Genomic DNA, 20,742 nt, shown 5'->3' on the forward strand with positions numbered 1-20,742 from the left:
CCTTTAACTTGCAATTATTTTACATTGACAGTTTGTAATAATTAGTCATTTTTATCACAACAGTATCCTGAAGACGTTATGTGATAGGTGGGACTCCCCCCTTCTAAAAATGTGGATGGAGCTTCGCACTTTATAAGTTTGTATTGATGATCGGCCGAATAATGCTTTACTAACATTAGTTTATAAGTCGTTTGTAGGTATACTAACATTCTATGGACTTTGACTGAAATAAACGATTTTTATTTATTTACTTATTTATTGTAAAGGGCATTGAACATTTCACTATGGAGGCTGGCATAGCCTGGTGGCGCCACCTAGCGGATTTTTTAAAACTGTGGCGCACGATGAAACCTGTGCATATCGATAGGGGGCACTTTTCTAAACAAAAAAGCTTTAATGAACCTATGCTCTAAAGCGTCACGTTTTCAAGATATTTAGCTTGAAAGTTCCGAAAAGTGTTGTATGAACAAATCGATTTTACTTTTATATGCAATTGGAATATAGTGACTAAGTGATTATGCATGGAATATTAGTGTTTAATATACCACATATTATTTACTTTATTGAAAAATAAATAAATAGAAAATAGGTAAAATAAATATCTACGAGTATAACTTACTTTTATGTGTAACTTAAAAGAAATCCAGAAACGCGTCGTGAGATGTACAGCTCATGACTTATTCTCGTGGTAATCACGCTCAAAGTTATTTGCTATGATTGTCTAACAATTTCACACTTTTTGAGTTTTTATGTTTATTCAATGAAAGGCAGCTTAAATGTCTAATCACAGTGAAAGCAGGTGGGGTGTGAAAATTCGCTTTTAGGACTACTTTACAGCAGTGTATGGAACATACCTAGTTCGTATAGACACACCAACGGGGTGTGTGCCTTCAATGCAACGGGACCTTAAGCTGTTTAGTTCATAACAATCATATTACATGAACACATTGTTCAATTATTCATCGATTTTCTTAGTTGTGTTTTTATAAGTATGAAATAAAACATCGTAAAAGTAGTCATATAGTTATTTATATTTTGCTTAAAATTAAATCAATACTAATTGTTATTGAATACATACAGTGTATATACTTATAACAAATAGGCTTTTTTTATACAAATTCGTACCTATTAGGATAATGAATATCAGTCTTCTTGAATAATCAATCTTCTTCTTCATCAGAAATAATAACTTGATCTAAAAAGGCAGCAGGGGGTTGAATTTCTTTTGCTGCAATAGTGACCGACAAGTTTATTTCTGTTTTTCAAACTATTATTTAGCAAGATATATACAAAATAAATTCTGTTGCTCTGGTGCCTCGAGAGTATTTTAGCTCTTGTCAGCCAAGGATCACAAACTACTATGTTGTATTGATTTAAATTATAGTCAACTTCAAAATCTTCATACACTTCAATGAAAAACGTTCCGTTTTCTTTTAGGTGTTCGCCATAGTAGCTTCTTGCCTGCGTCACTTGATACGGCCCCAGAGACATTATCAACAGATCCTCATATGATAAGATGGGAAACTGTTGAAAGCCTTCACTTGAGTTCATAGCTTGGAAAGCGGCTCTGCGTTGATTTAAATTGTTTTGTATTACAAACTCGCACAGATAGTTTGGGGCGTCGTGCTTAAGGTATATATCGTTGATTATTTCATTTACGAGTGGGTGATCTGTCACCCGTTTTCCGAAGGCATTTATTAGGGCGCAAGCAATCCTCACTTCCTCTTTTAAATGTGGCATATTCGGTATTGCGTAGTTAGCTGGAAACGATAAGAATACTGTTCCATCAATAATGAAGTAAGTACGTCACATTTAGACTGCGTTTCCACCAGTAACATGCTAGATGCTACGTTGCATACCCTACAATCGGGTTCATTGTGCCGATCAGAATCAGACCCAATTATCTGATTGGTGGATATTAAACCTAGCAACGTAGCACATGTCAGATGAAAAAACAGCCTTACCGTTGTGCTTGCATTAATATGAACTGATTACTCTCTACTGTTACAAAAAATGCAAATATCATTTATTATACATAATTAAGTGGTAATAGTTGGCTATAAAATCTATTGAAAGCGTAAGTCTGGTACACAAGTGATACGCTTGGCGTAAGAGCTATCTCTGGCTAATTATAATAGAGATAAGTTGACAACTTTCTGTTAAAAATGTTTTGCGTTGATTACACTCCGTCTAAGACGCTACATAATGAGAGCTTCGATAAAGTAGGATATATATTATTTTCATACACGAATTTTTTTTCATATGACATTTCGATTATGAAAAGCACGATTGAGAAACGAGCCGAATCATACATTGTCATTTTATGTATTATACTGACCAGGGACTATAATATAGATACCAGATACACTGCATACTGAGATTTTTAATTTTTGCAATGTTCAAATAAGATTACTTAGCTCTCGATCGTCAAATAAGTGGCGAGCATAATTCAGGATGTTGGGGTGCCTAGCAATATAATCTTCAGTTGTCAAGTAAGACTATATAGGACGCCGAGATCTTCGGCGCGGGCCACGAACAGTGCTTACACCACAACAAAAAACATTGCTTGGCACCAACATGACTGGACATCTTGCCAAGACAACAACAACAAATTCAACAATAACACTAACAAAGTCAACAAAAATACTAACAAACTCAAGAGGAATATTAACAAACTCAACAGTGGTAACAAATACAACAGAATGAACAGGATAGAGTCTCAGAACAGAGAAAAGCGCGTGCGCACGTTGAAGATGAAAGTGGCAAACTGACTGAAAGTTCACCCGGCTGCCAATCGTCCTATTGTATTTATTGTATGATGTTGTCTCACTCACACTTATTGTATGGCTATTCGCTATCCTTGTTGATTCCGCCGAAATAATAGAAATTCGTGCAACTTTAAACAAAGGACCTCCATTTTCGTAGTTCCTGGAATTAAACGAGAAAGCAAAATGGCAGTTAATAAGTACACAATTTTGTTTCTCTTATACAGATTTCTTAAACTTCGAGAATTCTGCTTTTTAACGAGTACTAATGATGCCGCACTAAACGCATTGCGTTTATAAAAATGTAAACTTTATTTTATATTTCATTAGATCCTATCGTTGTGTCAAGTAAAATCAAGTTAAGGAGTAAATGACGCCTATATCATACATAACACAAACTGATAAACTCAGTTTGCAATTAGTAACCTTAGATAAGGTGTGCACAGTTAAGTACCTATGTACTTCCTATATAATGTAGCAAAGACAAAAACCATTAATGTTGTTGCAAGTATTTATTAATTTCATTTTTTCAATAAGATAAATATGTTGTATATTAAATAATGTTTCATGTATAATCAATCACTTTGTCACTATATTACGATTGTATATAGATAAATAGTAAAATCGATTTATCCATACGACACTTTTCGTAACTTTCAAGCTAGATATCTTGAAAACGTGACACTTTAGAGCATAGGTCCATTAAAGCTTTTTTGTTCAGACAAGTGTCCCCTATCGATTTGCACAGGTTTCATCGTGCGCCGCAGTTTTAAAAAATCCGCTAGGTGGCGCCACTGAGATATGCCAGAAAGGTTCATAGCCCTTTGGGTTCTATTCAGTTTAGACACAATATGGAATTCAAAATATTAATGAAAAAAAAAACTAATATTTTGATGAATTTTGCGACACGAAATTCCACTTAATATCAACTCAGAATCATGGTCTGAATCCCTAAAGTTTTCGTTACGATGTCACTAACACCCTGTATAAGATAAATAAAGTAACTTTTGACCCACATCTCATAAAATAGGTTAAAATGTTAAATGGGCATCTCATTTATTCTTTTCTACTGTACGAGTAAGTACATGTTATAAATTAGAAAGTAGGTTAAATTGTATGACTCTGAAGATTATTTTAAAATTGTTTATTGATCCAATTATTCGTTTTTATTTATTATATAAGCCAACCAAATAATCCCACATCCATTTCAAGAGTTAAAACTAACTTGTTAAGGCCACATTGGAGCAATTCATCTACTTAACAAAGCATTATTGCTATTTGACGTTTGTTGATATTGCACACTTATTTTTACACGCGCAAATGTCAATAAACAATATTAATTTTTAGATAAATTGCTTCGATGGGGCCTTTTAACCTTGTGATTATACCTTTATTTCAAAGGGGTCTGTTTACATATCCTGAAGGTATTTACAAATCCGGTTTGTGACAGAAGTAGATTGAAGATGGAAGTAATTAAAAAACTGTATATTTTGCCATTAGCAGCTTTATAATATTGTTTCGATTATTTCGGGATAAGAAAAAAATGTGTGTGGGTCGGTGGGTGGGTCAGTGAGTGGGTCGGTGGGTGGGTCAGTGGGTGGGTCAGTGAGTGGGTCAGTGGGTGGATCAGTGAGTGGGTCAGCGGGTGGTTCGGTGGGTGGAACATCGGGTGTATCAGCAGGAGGGACATCCGGTGTATCAGCGGGAGGGACATCGGGTGTATCAACGGGTGGACTAGTATCAGGTGTTGAATTATTACTAGGAGATAGATCTATGGTAATATTAGATAGTAGGTCTCATTTCGGATGGTCAGTGGGTGGGTCAGTGGGTGGGTCAGTGGGTGGGTCAGTGGGTGGATCAGTGAGTGGGTCAGTGGGTGGGTCAGTGGGTGGGTCAGTGGGTGGGTCGGTGGGTGGGTCAGTGGGTGGGTCGGTGGGTGGGTCAGTGGGTGGGTCAGTGAGTGGGTCAGTGGGTGGGTCAGTGGGTGGGTCAGTGGGTGGGTCGGTGGGTGGGTCAGTGGGTGGGTCAGTGGGTGGGTCAGTGGGTGGGTCAGTGGGTGGGTCAGTGGGTGGGTCGGTGGGTGGGTCGGTGGGTGGGTCAGTGGGTGGGTCAGTGAGTGGGTCGGTGGGTGTATCAGTGGGAGGGACATCGGGTGTACTAGTATCAGGTGTTGAATTATTACTAGGAGATAGGTCTATAGTAATATTAGTCGTGGCTGGTACGCAGATGGGTACTCTTATGATAGTGTCGCCAGGTTGTGTGATGCAATTCGAATAGCTGTTGCTGTTGTATGTGTTTGAGCAGGAATTACAGCCACTATTGGAGTTGGTATTATATCTCGTGGAGCAAGAACTGCAGCCAGTATTGGAGCAAGAATTGCAGCCACTGTTGTAGTAAGTTCGACATGCGTTGGGTCGGTAGTTGCAACCCCTAGAGCAGCCGTACCCACAGCTTTGGCCGCTTGTAGAACATTGTGTCCCACTTGTAATTATTGATATGGATTGAGCATCACACAAAGCACACTGAAATGAAAATATTCACCTTTAAGTTAAGTAGGTAACAAAAAAAGTTTGAGTTTTACACAAAACAGATACTTAAGGTACGCAGTAATTTTTTTACTTTGTTTGACACGTCAATCTACAATAACTGACGAGTTATTGTAGATTTGCCGCAGATGGCATTAATTACTTGGCTAGAGACTACTAGATATGAATATTTTATTGCGAATAAGAAGTGTTAGCGTTTCAGAAAATACAGAAAATATCATGTACCCACTTTAGAACCCTGCCATTTAATGAGACTTACGGTTTAATTTGTCAAAAAGTTAATGTGACATGGTTTCAAAGTGTATAAATATTAGTCCACGTGACTGTACATAAACTCACATGCGGCCCGTCCCTACTAGGGTAGAGCCACAAATATTTAAAGAAAACTTGCATCCACTGTTGATATAGGAATCCTAAGATGGATATGATGAACCTTTATGAAAGTTAATAACATAACATCACGCCTGAATCCCCGGAAGAATAGGCAGAGTGCATAGTACCCACTCCTCGCTAGCTATGTTTAAGTCCCATGTAATACGGGGTAAGCCTATTGCCAATCATCATCATCAGCCCATTAACGTCCCCACTGCTGGGGCCTTCCCTATGGATGGATAGGGAGATCGGGCCTTAAGCCATCACGCAGGCCCAGTGCGGTTTGATGGTTATTAACGACTGCTAATACAGCCGGGACCAACGGCTTAACGTGCCTTCCGAAGCAAGGAGGAGCTCGAGATGAAAACTTTTTTTTTGTGGTCACCCATCCTGTGACCGGCCTTTGCGAAAGTTGCTTAATTTCAACAATCGCAGACCGAGCGCGTTAATCGCTGCGCCACCGAGCTCCTCATTGCCAATAACCGGGCACAAATCCTGTAAAACCACGTGATACCAAAAAATCTATGATCCAAATATTAATTTTATTCTAACTAATAAAATCAACTTCATTAATTTAAAGCCCGAGCCCAGATTCGAGCCAGGGACACTGCGATGTAAGGGTGGTATTAATAAACTAATCTCAGCTGAGACTCCCCTCACGGCCTTGCTCAAGTTCCTGTGTTTATATAAGAACTGTCACATTGACATGATCTTGAGGGCACTCTCGAAGCTGAGATTAGTTTATTAATACCACCATAAGTCACGGATTTGAAATGTCAGTATTTAATAAGTCACTAAAATAGACCACAAACGAAAGGAATAACTTAAAAGAAATAAATCATTTTCTTTCTGTCTAAAAAAAAAATGTAACTAAAAAGAATATTTTAATATAATTACCTGTGTTAAACACACTGCCACTAATAACCCAACCCTATGCCACTTCATGGTTGATAGTGAAATTAAAACCTTTCTACTCATTTTTATATACAGCGATAGAAAAAAAAGAAACGTCAAAATTCTTTGTTTGATAAATATTTCTTTGTTCCGTGTGTTTGTGGCACGTGCTTTTAGGCTTTTTATGTTGATAGCGTACCTAGAAATGATAGTAAAATGTTCATTATTAATTAATTATAAAAGTGAGCAATACCAATTTTTATTTTTCCTTTACACAAATGTTGCCTGGAAGAAACTGCTGCTTTAGCAATAAGGCCGTCTGCTGTGTCTGTGTTCGTTTTGCTTGTTTTATATAATATAAAAAATAAATTAAATAACGACTATGATCTTTTCTATTTCTGTAAAATACTACCGGTCCATGTTAAATTTAAACTCCAGATGCTAAAAGAACAATACTTTAGAACTGAAATACAGGATCCAATATCACACTTCAAAATAACTAGGCAGGTAACAAATCATATATTAAATAAGCCCAAATTTAACAATTTTTACGGTAAACGAGTGTCTAATTAAATCGTACCTGACTTAATAAATCAGATACCAATTGAAATTAGGCATAAAATCACACCAAAAAACCTCAACAATATATTAAAAAGGTACATGTTTGAAAACCTACAAAGTATGTGACTTGATGTGTGAATTTGGAGCACCCTGTTTACTATCTTGTTTACTTGTTTCCTGCTTGCCAGTTTCTCGGAATCGCCCGCTCATACGTAGGTATGATGCGCCTCACTTGTGGCGAATTACCTATCCTACCGGTTCTTTCGTCCATGTATGCGTTTGGCGTTTGAAATGTGTACTTTATTTGTTGAATAGTGTTATTAATTAGTGGTATACTTCTGAAGTACAAACTGTAACAATAGCGGAATATTGCATTGAGACAAACCTGCAAGGTTTAGCAATGCGATTCAATTGTGTCTTTATGTAAAATGTTTTCAACAATAAATAAAAAAAAAAAAAAAAAAATAATATGCGCAATAAAGTATCAATAGCAATAATAAAACATTTTAATGCGTACTTTACAAGACATTTACATGACAAACTTGTTCTAAGGGGGGCAAAGGCGGTCTTATCGCTAAGAACGATCTCTTCCAGACAACCTTCGGCAGAAATAAAACACTTGTACAAGTGCAGTGTAGCATAGTGCTGTGTAGTGTTAACTGTGTGGAGTGTATTTATTATTATGTAAATGAGGGATTGAGGGGAGGCACAGGCCTCCAGGCATGATGGACGAGCAGTCATCATCATTATCATCAGCATCTTCCTTGGTTACCATCATGGTATAAGAAAACCAGGTATGCTCAATCCTATGACAAGCCGCCATTGCTAGCTCTTTAATGACGTATGCGATATCACTGTATTACCATTAAATTGGTAACTCCAACGTTCCATGGACGTAAATTTTATTATTAAAAATTAACTGAATTCCTGACTAATGTATTTAATTTCTGTTATTTGTCACATACCTATTTAAAAATCATTAAACTGTTAGTAAATCTTTTACTAAAAGTTAAAAATTTCCTTGCAAAGTAAATGTAAAAACATTGGTCGTGGGTAATTTATTTTTTACGAAATGGCAACGCAGGGTGGGATGACGTCAGCTGGGCTAACCTTGAAATGTTGGCTGTCACTTTTGAGCAGGTATGTCTTCTTATACTATGGCTACTATTATATTTATATAAAATTTTCGTGTACCCAAAGCATATAATAAGGAATAATACTACGTATAGAACGACAACTCTCCGCTCCCCACCAGCGGCTGAGCTAGGTTTACCTCACCCCCTCGGTCTGACTTTAGACTTCAATCGTATGGGCGTCAGACGTCACATACACAGATGCGCGTGTACGGTAACGTCAATGTGTAGTGTTTGTGTAAAACGAGGTGTTTTGTATGAAGTGTCCGGGGTGTTCTTCAGGACCCGTAGTACGGTCACGAGCATTAATATGTATACACTTTGGCACCATGTCACATTAACTTTTTTGACAAATTGAACTGTAAGTCTCACTAAATGTCAAATATGTTAGTGCGACAGAGTCCTAAAGTGGGTACATTATATTGCTTATGACTGTACAGTCGTCAGACGTCGTGACTGAGGGGAGGCCTGTGCCCAGTTTTATTTTTTTTGACGTGACCTATTGTAGATTTGCCGCAGATGGCATTAACTACTTGGCCGAACAAATGGGGAGCGCTGAAGGCTCTCACCCGGTACAACGTTTAAGACAACAGGCCTGAGGGTGCCCAGTTGGGCGCGAACCTCGGCTTAGGGAGTCGTCTGAGAGGAAAAATATTTGAAAGAATTAATCGACCCTAGTGGCTCGATAGCGGTAAGCGCTGATTGAGGGAAATCGTCGACCACGCGCGGAGTCGGTATCGGGGTCGCCTGTGCCCAGCAGTGGGACGTAAATAAGCTATTTATGTTTATGTTATGTGATACTGAACCATCAGGACGTTAGTCCGCTTCACACGTCTAGATTACTTCACTCTAGTCTACATTATAGGTAAAAAACAATGACTCATAGTGGAAGGTTTTATAAAAATAGGACTAACAGTGTCTATAGAATATCGACATATATACACACAGTGCATTCCTAATGGTAAACAAATGTGCAATGTTACGCAAGTAGTCTGCATGTTTGCATTTATCTGAGTGCGCATTTATTGTGATTTTGTATGTAAATGTGCCTATGATAAATATAAAGTCTAACCAGCTATAATATAAAGGAAGATAGAAAAAAAATATTATTGTAATTCGATTTGTAGTTTTTGAGAAATGCGTCGTGGTAGCCTTGTTGGTGGAACGCTTGCCTCTCACTTTGAGGTCTTCGAATCCAGCGCAAGCCTAAACCTAATGGTGTATAACACTACACTTTTGCCTACTCGTTTGGGGGTACAGGTGTGATGCTATGCTATCTTTTTTTGCCGTTGGAAAACTGTTGTCGCAATACATTGACTAGGTCGCGATCAGTTTATCAACTACAAATAAGTTTGTAATTGAAAAACTAGCTAAAAATGGTCATATGTTTGGTGTGCATTTATTAAGAAGCTTGATTTTTACACAGCGTCATAAGATGGACGGACGGACGGACGCATAAGGAAGCCTCAGCGATCGTAAGCGGCTTAGGTTGTCTTAGTTTATTTATAAGATCGTAGTTTTAGAATATTTATACGATCCCGATGGGATATGATCCCGACGACCCGATTACTCTAGCCATAGAGGCAGCCAATCAGCTCGCGACACCAAACACTTCATGACCCCGATACCGACCCCGCCGGCGTGGTCGTCGATTTCCCTCAATTAGCGCTTATCGCTATCGACCCACTAGGGTTAATTCTTTCAAAGATTTTTCCTCTCAGACAACGCCCTGAGCCGAGGTTCGCGCCCAACTGGGCACCCTCAGGCCTGTTGTCTTAAACGTTGTACCGGGTGAGAGCCTTCAGCGCTCCCCAATTGTCCGGCCAAGTAGTTAATGCCATCTGTCGCAAATCTACAATAAGTCAAAAAAAAAACGGGACGGACGGACAGACGGGCAAGGATGTCCTATACGGGTTCCGTTTTTCCTTTTGAGGTTTGGAACCCTAAAAACGCTTGGTTAGTTAGTACACACTATAATATGTTATGTACATAACTTATGTATACAACTGCATACAATAATTATTATCTTTTCAAATAACGCCGTTTGGAGAGACTAAGTACAGTAAACTAGGAAGAACATGCAAATATTGAGTAAGTATATTCCACTAGTTCGTTTAGAGAACATTAGTCTTTCGAGCGTCATCATCGTGCCAGCGTCTGCGCGACGTGACGTGGACGCCGCGGCGACGCGACGCCAGCGCAGCGCCTCGCACGCTCGGCGTTCGACAGCTGCCCAGCGCTGGCGTCGCACGGCCGCGGCGTCGACGCTTGGCACGATGACGACGCTCGAAAGACGCTAGTGTGGGGGGTCTCTTACCTACATTTGTTTTATATACTTAACGTGTTGTTGTTAATTTTCTTATCACATATTTTCCTAAGCCATACATACCCAGTGATGTGCCGTTCCCGAGAATATTCCCAGAGTGGGAATATTCCCGTTGGAAAAACTCTTTAATAGTAAGGACACTGGCTGCTTTTCTTTTTTCAAATTGTTCTTTCTTGTACTCTGATCCTATCACCCGAAAGGGTGGGTAATAAAGTACTTTTTATTACCTGTAAAAAAACTTGCGCCTTTTTACTGCCGATAACGTTCTCAAAGAGGGAACATTTCTGGCTATAACACCTGGCGAAATGGCGTAAAAATTATAGAAAAAAAAATGTTGCAGAATTGACTGACCACCAGCCTTTATTGATAGCTCGGATTTGAGAGACTGAGCATAGCCTATCCGTGTATCGTAATGGGTGATGACCTAATGTTGTGTCGAAGAATTTGCTGCTTATCAATAAGGCCGCCGATTGTTTCTTCTGCCCATTTGTAATTAGGTACTATATTTGAACTGTTCTAGTACCGTGGTAGCCCAGTCGGTAGAACGCTTGCCTTTCACTTTGAAGTCGCAGGTTCGAATAAAACACAGGCCTAAACCAATGATTGTCGAATTTATTTTCGAAGTCATGGTTGGATCATAAATGATTATCACGTGCTCAGTGGTGAAAACATCGTGAGGAAACCCACGTTCCCGAGAAATGCATTTTCGGAGGAGGGCCTAACCTGTATTGGGCTCGTTTTTCCTTCGCGGGTTGGAAGGTCAGACAGGCAGTCGCTTCTGTAAAAAACCGGATCTGTCAAATCTTCAGGTTAGGTAAGCGGACCCTGTAAATAACGGGATAATGCTAGGGAGATGATGATGAACTGTTTTTACGTGCAATGAAGAGTATTGATAATGTATTAAGTCCCTCCATACAAAGCAAAGCTGCAGACACTGAATATTACCCTTCTATTTTCGTGATGTGGCTTATTGTAGATTTATCACAGGCATTAACTGCTTGGCCAGACAAATGGGGACCGCTAAGGACTGTCAACTGGTAAATATCACCTACTGGTCCGGAGCGTGTTATGGAGACCAGAGAATTGCCAAGTCAGCGATAGCTTTTTTCTTTTTTGTTATTTTTAAGTAATTTTCCACAAATGGCATTCACTTGGTCAGACAAATGGGGAGTGCTGGGGGCTCTTACCCGGTCGACGATAGCAATCAGTGTTGCTATATGGAGAAATTGGGGTCTCTATCTTATAATCTGAGGCGGTGGAGCGTGCAGCGTTTCATCCATTTCGTTACAGGGGCCTTTAGAAAGTAACCACTGCTTTGATACTAGTCAAATAAGACTATGGATTCGGAAGACACACATAAATTCAAATTCAAAAATATCTTTATTCAGTGGGTAACATAGTTACACTTTGAATCGTCAATTTTTACATAACGAACGTCTCATCCGCCTAAAACTACTGCAGCTTCTCACAACCTGTATAGCCGGGGAAAAGAAGCTGCAAGAAAAACCTCGGCACAAGGCCCTAGACGTTCTTTAAAAAAAAAAAAAAAAAAAAAACATTAAATATTGGTATACAATTGAGTAATTTAGCTGCCTAATATCAGTTCTCAGACAGTTAATCCCATGCATTCATATCTTCTAAATAATCACTAACTTTATAATAACAATAAATCTAAATTTACAATAACCTTTTTTGTAAAGTTTTTGTTTACTGTCTTAAAACAGTTGAAAGGCAAATTCTGAATGTCAATGGGAATCTTATTGTAAAGATGTATACATTGCCCCTTAAAAGACTTAGTAATCTTATGTAATCGACTGACTTGTGTTGACAATGATGAAGGTACGAAGAAATGAAATGTCATTCTTCTTCTAATTCTTTTATCCCCAGTTAGTATTTAGGGCTTGAATAACTGACATCGACTCCTCGCGATTTTTGCAGCCTCTGGACAGTTTTCAGCTCTCGGTCAACCGAGGCTCGCCAGGTCTTTTTGGGCTGCCCTTTTTGTGTTTTCCACGCGCACACCAGGTCAAGGCTCGTTGGGACAGGTGTTCCATATGTCTTCTATTTCCGTGTGCGGATATCAGCCTCCACAGTATTTTACCCATTCAATCTCCTCACAGTTCTATGTTTGTAGTAGAAATGAAATGTACTTAATGAAGAATAATACTACGTGAAGAAAGGCAACTTTCCACATTCATCAAACGTTTCATACACGCACGCCGGTTCAGAGTAGATCGTACTGAACCTTTTCTAAGGACATCTCCAATTTGGGCAATGGACAATCCAAGAGCAAAAGTGCAGTCACTGAGCCCAGCGAATTATTTGTAAACAGTGGTGAAATTATGAACCATTAGTTGTTATAATTATAAAATTTATTAAATGTTTTTGTAGGTGTTTTTGGTCTATTACAGAAACGACATGAGGTTTTAAGTGCAACCAGTTAATTTATTACTTTAACGGCCTCTGTGGCCCAGTGGTTGAGCGTCGGGCTCACGATCCGGAGGTCCCGGGTTCGAATCCCGGTGGGGACATATCACCAAAATCACTTTGTGTCAGTTTGGTTAGCCTGTAATATCTACAGGCTGATCACCTGATTGTCCAAAAAGTAAGATGATCCGTGCTTCGGAAGGCACGTTAGGCCGTTGGTCCCGGTTACTACTTACTGATGTAAGTAAGTAGTCGTTACATGAGCCATCTCAGGGGCCTTTGGCGGCTCAATAGTAACCCTGACACCAGGGTTGATGAGGTTGGTACTCCACCTCACAACACACACGATAGAAGAAGATAACTTTGCAAGAAACTGATTGGATTTTTGCACCTTATCGTACGTCTTTCTAGGTCTTCCTTTGCCAGCCCTACCAACGACCAATATAAAATAATTATATATTTAATCATAGAATATTGGATCAAATGAATAGTGTTGCAAACTTATAAGTAGAGCAGAGTCATTGGCCTCTAATGTATTCAAATATGGCGAACATTTGGCTCGGTGCGACTCATTGTGACATAAATCGTGTACTAATGTGTACCTGCACCAAAGAAGAAAGAATAATACTACGTATAGAACGGTAAGCCGTGGTACTCCGCTTCGCTTGCCGCTTGCACACTGTTAGGTAGCAGGTTCCAATCCAGCTCAGGCCTAAACCAACGATTGTCGAATTTCCTTTCGAATTCATATTTGGATCATAAATGATTATCACGTGCTCAGCGGTGAAGGAAAACATCGTGAACAAACCCACATTCCTGAGAAATGCATCTTCGTATGTGACCTAACCTGTATTGGGCTGGTTTTCCCTTCGCGGGTTGGAAGGTCAGACAGGCAGTCGCTTTTGTAAAAAACCGGGCCTGTCAAATTTTCAGGTTAGGTAAGCGGACTCTGTGAAAAACGGGATAATGCTAGGGAGATGATGACTACATAGAACGGTAACTGTTATAGAACGGTAAATGTTATATAGATTTACCTCACCCCCTCTGGGTCCTACTTTAGTCTAAATGCCCGTAAACCGCTAAGGAGTAACGGGAAGCGCGGAATATCTATCTCACTCGCACTTACGTGTTAGGCAGCACACGGTGAGAAAGAGATATGTTTTTTTTTTGTATAAAGTGTCCGTACCGGGGATCGGATTTGCACCAATGAGTTATTTTATTAATTTACTGTAAATACAATTTTCATTAACACAGTTGTCTCGACCATTATAGACGGCCATACTGCTCTTTACCTATTACGTTGGTCTAACAGAGAGCCCATTAGGGCTAACATATGCAACGTGATAAAATGTTGTCACAGTCATTTTATCGATTCTGACGATATAATTATGTCGTTCTGACGATTGGTGCTAATATGTGAATCCAAATAAGTCAAGTCGTTCTGTCAAAATACGAACAAAACTCACGTGGCACGCATGTTAGGGGGAAAAATAAACTTATCGGTTTCGAAAAAAAGTATTGAATCGATTGATAATTTTCGTGTTGCGCAGTGGGTGCTCAGTTCATCTTCCTGCGCTGGATGTACATCTAACTACCCCAACGTAGTCAAATGAGATACTTTTTACGAAACGTCAAAACGAAAGTTTTCTTTGGAGTTTGTATGGAAATACTGTCCTGTGACGTCATCAATAAAAACAATCAAACGTCGTACTCATTGTTACTTAATTCATAAATAAAATTCTAAAATATATCGAAAGGGAAAATGAGATTGATTTCTGATCATCTTAGACTGGCTTCCATTTCTAGATTAGCATTTTATAATTTTATCTTTGACCCAGTCAAATACCCTACTTGAGCCTATGTTAAAACGATAGGCAGTGTCAACACTCTCCATTAACCCGCGCCAGACATTTCGCTTGAGGATGTCACTGCGCATACATATCCGCTGTTTAAGTCGTCGTCGTCAAGGGCGAGTTGCGTAGTGGCGCGTGCGGCAGGCCGCGCAGTACAAGGTTAATTTCACTGTTTGTTTTGGACTTCGGGGTTGTGGGGTTAGCTGAGAATATTGTGGTCTGGTCTCTTCTTCTATCGTGTGGGTTGTGAGGCGGAGTACCAACCTCATCAACCCTGGTGTCAGGGTTACTATTGAGCCGCCAAAGGCCTCTGACACGGCTCATGAAATCGTTTCTCGCGAATTAATGAATTCGTTTCAAAATCGAACACAAATTGGGAACAAATTTAAATATTTAAAGGAAATAAGTAAACTGTTTCGTGCGAATCAGTGAAATAGTTTGAAAATCGAACACAAATTGGGAACAAATTCAATACCATGATAATATAAAAATAAATAAGTAAAACGAATTAATTCGTGGTTTCATTGAAATCGTTTGAAAATCGAACACAAATTGGTGAGTAGGTAAGTAGATACAGAATCTGATATGACAGAATCGTGTCGAATTGCAGTTATTCGATACTCTTATCCAATGTCGCGCAGGTGACCGAGTTTGTGAACAGACAGACGAACAATTTTAAATTATATAAACAGGAAGCTCCCACCGTGTTACGATCCGTCAATGACAGTGAAAGAAGACGGGGCAAACCCATTGTTTTATGCAATGGCTGACATAATTTGCCTTTTATGTTTATAAACTAAATAGTGAGTCAAAAACCGTCTAGGAAAGTTAAGTACTCTATTTATTGTATGCGTGTGTGTGACGAGAGGGTGTGTGAGTGTAAGAGGGTAAGTGTGTGAGGATGACTGTGAGTGTGTGTGTGGGTGAGTGTGTGAGGGTGAGTATAAATTTGTATATGTGTGACGGTGAGAGAGGGAGTGAGTGTATGTTAGATGTCGCTACATAGGCTGATCGGTAGGCGTATACCTAGGGGAGGGTGAGGTATACCTGGCTCGGTCTATTCCTTATTCTATGCTATAGTAACGTTATTCGCCATGAAGAACTCGTGAGTAGGTGGTAAGTAAGTATCCAAAGGTAAAAAAGGTGGTAAATAAAAAACCCATTGCTCTTACAAAATATATTTACAGCCAAGTTTTGGAAAAGTCTATGAATCTAGTACTTATACTTGGAAGTGAGTTTCTGAATGGTTTTAACAGTCACCAAAACCGACCTAAAAGTTTTATGAGTGGAATATCCGATAACATTGGAAGGAAGTAATAAAATTTTATTAGATTTCTTTATTATTATTGATACGTGTGATTGAATTAACTGTATTGTTTCTGAATTTGTTCCTATAGAGTACTTAGTTCATCCTGTGATGGACCTCTGACTAATCCAATTGGGATGTAGTCGTGAGCTTATGATAAGCCCATTTGTGGTATATACATGGTGTTGTGTAAGTTTTGTATGTTTCAGTCATTCTGCAAGAACTTATTAAGTATTTGATTTGATTCGCGCCAACCATTGCCCAAAGGCCCAATGGCACCCAAATCCCCTGGTAGTTGCGGTTTCCGGATACATCCCGCTCAGGGACGGTACTGAATAGTATCGGCGTCCGAAGGACGTACTCGTAATATACGATCCCGACGACCCGATTACTCTAGCCATAGAGGCTGCAATAACTTATTAAGTATTTGATTTGATTCGGCGAGTGTTAAGTTGTTAACTTACCAGCGGATCGCCCAAACTGTGAATGAGAATATTTTCGATTTTCGAATCCAAATATTTTTGACGTGTTTTTTTTTGTAGATTTGCCGCAAATTGCATTACTACTTGGCTGTTACGAATCAAATGTGAACCTGAGGAACCTAAGTTACTTATCAAAGATACAAACACTATGCCCAGTCAACTATGCGTCCGGTGACGTGACGTACATACAAACAAACACAATTTACGAAACGTTAGACAAAATGGTAGACAATGGTGTGTGCAGAATTTGGAATTAGGTTTGAATTAACATTGACATAGGCCTGCTTTTTTGATGTGTATTTAATATCTTGAATTTGAATCTTAAATGTTGAATTTAAAGTAACCTTTACTAAAGGCTCGAACGAACGTTAACGGTGGGTTACGTGAATGTAATCTCGTGGCGGGGAAATAGAGTATGTGTGTGTGTGTGTGTGAGGGTGAGTGGGTGAGGGTGAGTGTGTGAGAGGTTAGTGTGAGTGAGTGTGTGAGAGAGAAAATTTTAGTGTTGTTTTCAACTATTTTCAGTTCCATAATTTGGCGGCGGAAATTTCCACTATGTATAATCAAGTTTTTTATTTCATAATCAAATCTATCTTTAATATTTTCAATTTTGTTTTCTGTATGCTCATACATGGGCCATTGTACTTATTTAATTAAGTTATACGAGTAATTCGTACAGGGCACAATGACAGGGAAAGCGGCTATCTACTGTTTTGGTCGATGATTGACTGAACATTGCGTGACATGGTTGAAAAGTTGAAAACCTTTGTACTTACCATAATTATTGTACTGAGAATAAAAAAAAACCCTGCGGTATAATGGATTCAGTAGCAGCAACAACAACCGCGTATCGCGCGCGACGCGATTATTGAACCAATAGAATTGGTTTATTTATCGCGTAGCCAATGGGATTAGTGCATTTATCGCCATGAATGCAATATTAGTATAGTAATGATCTGTGGTAAGATTATATTTTTGTGTAGACCCTATAAGGCCACTCACACATGCATAAGCTCATGACTATATCCCTATTGGGGTTGGCAGAGGTACATCCATCACAAGATGAACTAGTACCCACAACTCACCGAGCTTTCTGTTAGACCAACGTGATAGGTGGTGAGCCGTGTCGCCGTCTGTAACGGCCGAGCCAACTGTGTTAGGGAAAATTACACTCAAGATAAATTAATTACTCATTGGCTGAACATCAATCACCATAAGGTTTATGAGTATAGGTACACCTTAGGTCTTCGAATCAAAAGTCACAAGTTATCATCTGACAAGTTACGATTCTGCCCACCTTATGAGGGATCGCGAGCGTGAATTTAAGTATAATTATACCTATTGTGTAATCTCTAGTTTAACTCTTTTGTGAATATTTTTTCCGCAAACTTTTCCGCTTTGCGTTTTTTTAATTGTCTAATGCGATCCTAATCACATGATTTTAAAGGTCTTTTTTCAGTAGATTTTGACAACCAATCAGTTATATTGCAATAGTGATAAATTTAATAATATTGTTAGGAAAGTTAATGATTGTAACCCGTAAGCTGTATAATATGATAGTTGGCAAATCAAATAAAAAATCACAGTCATGTTTGTGAAATCAGACGCCGGTTGGGTAAGATTTCATTTACAACTTTTTTCAATTGCACACCACCGTATTGAGATAAAGTTAGTGTCTATGTCTGAAACGGTCCATAGAAAATACCTTATCATAAATAGTTTTTTTAAGGTTATTTGTTTATTCACACGTTTTGTTGTAAAGAAAGCTTTTTTAAAACGAGCCACGCAAAAGCTCTGTAAAAGGTTTCGAAATAGACTCAAAAGTAGGTTAAACCTCATTTTAGTGTTACGACGAAAGTGTTCCTTATATGCTTAATTTTAACTTTACTTAAATATTAACGTAACGTTAACACGATAATCTTTAATGAAACGTTAAACGATGAAATGAAATGAGACCAGTGTGACAAACTACTCACCAAATTACAAATAAGCGTTTCACCTCCTTTTACTTTCGTTCAGCAACACACCTCACACTAATATTTTAATAACAGAAAAATATCACGATAGAAAGTTCACTGAAAAATACCTTTTAAAAAGTTTAGAAATTGGCGCGTGAAAATGTTCGGCGTACGAAAATGCCGCGCGGCAAAATGTCAAAATTGATTTTTCTTTTTTAAAAGCGTCGCGTGCTCGCGGTGCCTAGCTCTGTACTGCCAGATAGCGGTCGGCAGATCGCTCTCTCTTGCCACCGATGTAGTATTACAAGCCTTGAGATATGACTTGACTTTATTTATTTTACTTAGTATACAATACGAGTGCTTATCAAACATTTACTGTATCATAATATTCATTATTAATCTCGGAGGACCATCGTTGACTACGTAATAAGATTGAATACCTATGTAAGGTAATGATTATAGATTGTACATTCATGGAAATAAGTAACGTGACGTCAATGGCGTTTTTAAAAATATCGAAGAATAATAAGTGGATCGTTCGAGTGCATACCAAACATTTATTGAGCTTTTAAGGTTATTAGGCGTGTTGTTTTGAACATTTAATTTTAAATAGATTATTTATCATTCATAGCATGTAAAGACTAAACATCAGATCATCATCCCTCTAGCATTATCCCGTTTTACACAGGGTCCGCTTACCTAACCTGAAGATTTGACAGGTCCGGATTTTTACAGATCGGGTTTAAACTACTTATCATCAGATCATGATTTTTAAACATGTAAGTACTTATCATAATTAAATTCGCGATTTTTTCAACATGATTTATGAAATTGTCTATTTGGCCGGAAGAGTACATCGTAATCGTTATTGTAAGGGATTACAAGTGTAAGCTAATGTACAAGCTCCCCAAACAAAATAAAATAAATAAAATTATTATATTCAGGCTACACATAGTAAAAATCAGGTACGAAATCCGATTTGACAGTTGTCAGACTTATAATAAACGGAAGCCATGCAGCATGGAAACTTAAAACTATAAGTGTAAGAAAAAGTCAAAATGGACTTCTCTTGTTTTTGTTCGTACCAGTATCGTCTGAAAACGTTTGTTTTTTTTTTTTAATTATTTAGCTTTGGCGACAAGGCCATCAGCTTAAAAAGAAACGTTAGTTACAATCCATTTACAATCTCATAAACAATACAGTCATGAAACTTATATTTAAATAAAAAAGAAAGGCGAATATAGTCTGACAACGTTGATGTGATATGTTCCTAAGTAAGTTGAAAAAAAGAAATGCCAAGTCTACCACTTCATAGCTCTACGCCCGCCCATGTGACGTCACTCAATAAGAAACCTTTCCCCGCTATAGTTTCGGAATGCAAGATTCAAATTACGAACATTAACGCATACACTATTATTGTTAGAAGCCTATTGGCCTCGTTTCGATACGAAGATGTTTTATATATTAGTAATAAATTCATAATAATAGTATTACCGTAACAAATGTGTGGTGATCGGTAATTTGATAATTTAGTGTATTAAAATTACCTGCTAAAAATCTGGGGATACCGAATAAAATTGCGTGCAGAGAGTATTTTTTAAGGTATTCCTTCCCGTTTATAGTCAGAAACGAATATATACACTTCCCTGCTGTTTAATACCCACACTTACTTAGTTACAAGCATGCAAGCTGCTTAATCATAGGTCTTCTTCTATGGTGTGGGTTGTGAGGTGAACTAACCTCATCAACCCTGGTGTCAGGGTTACTATTGAGCCGCCAAAGACCCCTGACATGGCTCTTGTAACGACTACTTACTTACATCAGTAAGTAGTAACCGGGACCAACACGGCTGAACGTGCCTTCGGAAGTACGGATCATCTTACCTTCGGACAATCTGGTGATAAGCCAGTAATGTCCTAACTAAACTAGGGACCACAAAGTAATTTTTGGGATATGTGTGGTGATCGGGAGTCGAACCCGGGACTTCCGGATCGTGAGCCCAACGCTCAACCACTGGACCACGGAGGTCGTTAATCATGGGTAATGGGCTACAATGGGTACATAATGAACTAGCTAAGTATAATAATGTAGGAAGGATTAATGTCGCGTTTTATCTCTC

At 38.6% G+C, this 20,742-nt stretch overlaps 2 protein-coding genes across 3 annotated transcripts in view; both read right to left on the minus strand.

Annotated features, from left to right (window-relative positions):
- LOC126377029 (ABC transporter G family member 20-like) overlaps window positions 1–18,886 on the minus strand; it is a 79,680-nt gene extending 60,794 nt beyond the window's left edge. For both annotated transcript variants that reach the window (XR_007567780.1, XM_050024644.1), the window contains exon 1: window positions 18,642–18,886. The gene's annotated coding sequence lies outside the window, so the exon portion shown is untranslated. The remainder of the gene's footprint in view (window positions 1–18,641) is intronic.
- On the minus strand, window positions 4,145–6,832 carry LOC126377209 (ponticulin-like protein H). Its single transcript, XM_050024907.1, has 3 exons — window positions 6,581–6,832; window positions 4,933–5,287; window positions 4,145–4,509 (listed from the first exon to the last, which is right to left on the minus strand). The coding sequence occupies exons 1-3, from the start codon at window positions 6,659–6,661 to the stop codon at window positions 4,271–4,273; spliced, it is 675 nt and encodes a 224-aa protein (XP_049880864.1). The 5' UTR covers window positions 6,662–6,832; the 3' UTR covers window positions 4,145–4,270.
- Window positions 18,887–20,742: the final 1,856 nt, after the last annotated feature.

This window comes from Pectinophora gossypiella, chromosome 22 (assembly GCF_024362695.1).
Source record: "Pectinophora gossypiella chromosome 22, ilPecGoss1.1, whole genome shotgun sequence".
In the NCBI taxonomy this organism is placed as follows: Eukaryota; Metazoa; Arthropoda; class Insecta; order Lepidoptera; family Gelechiidae; genus Pectinophora; species Pectinophora gossypiella.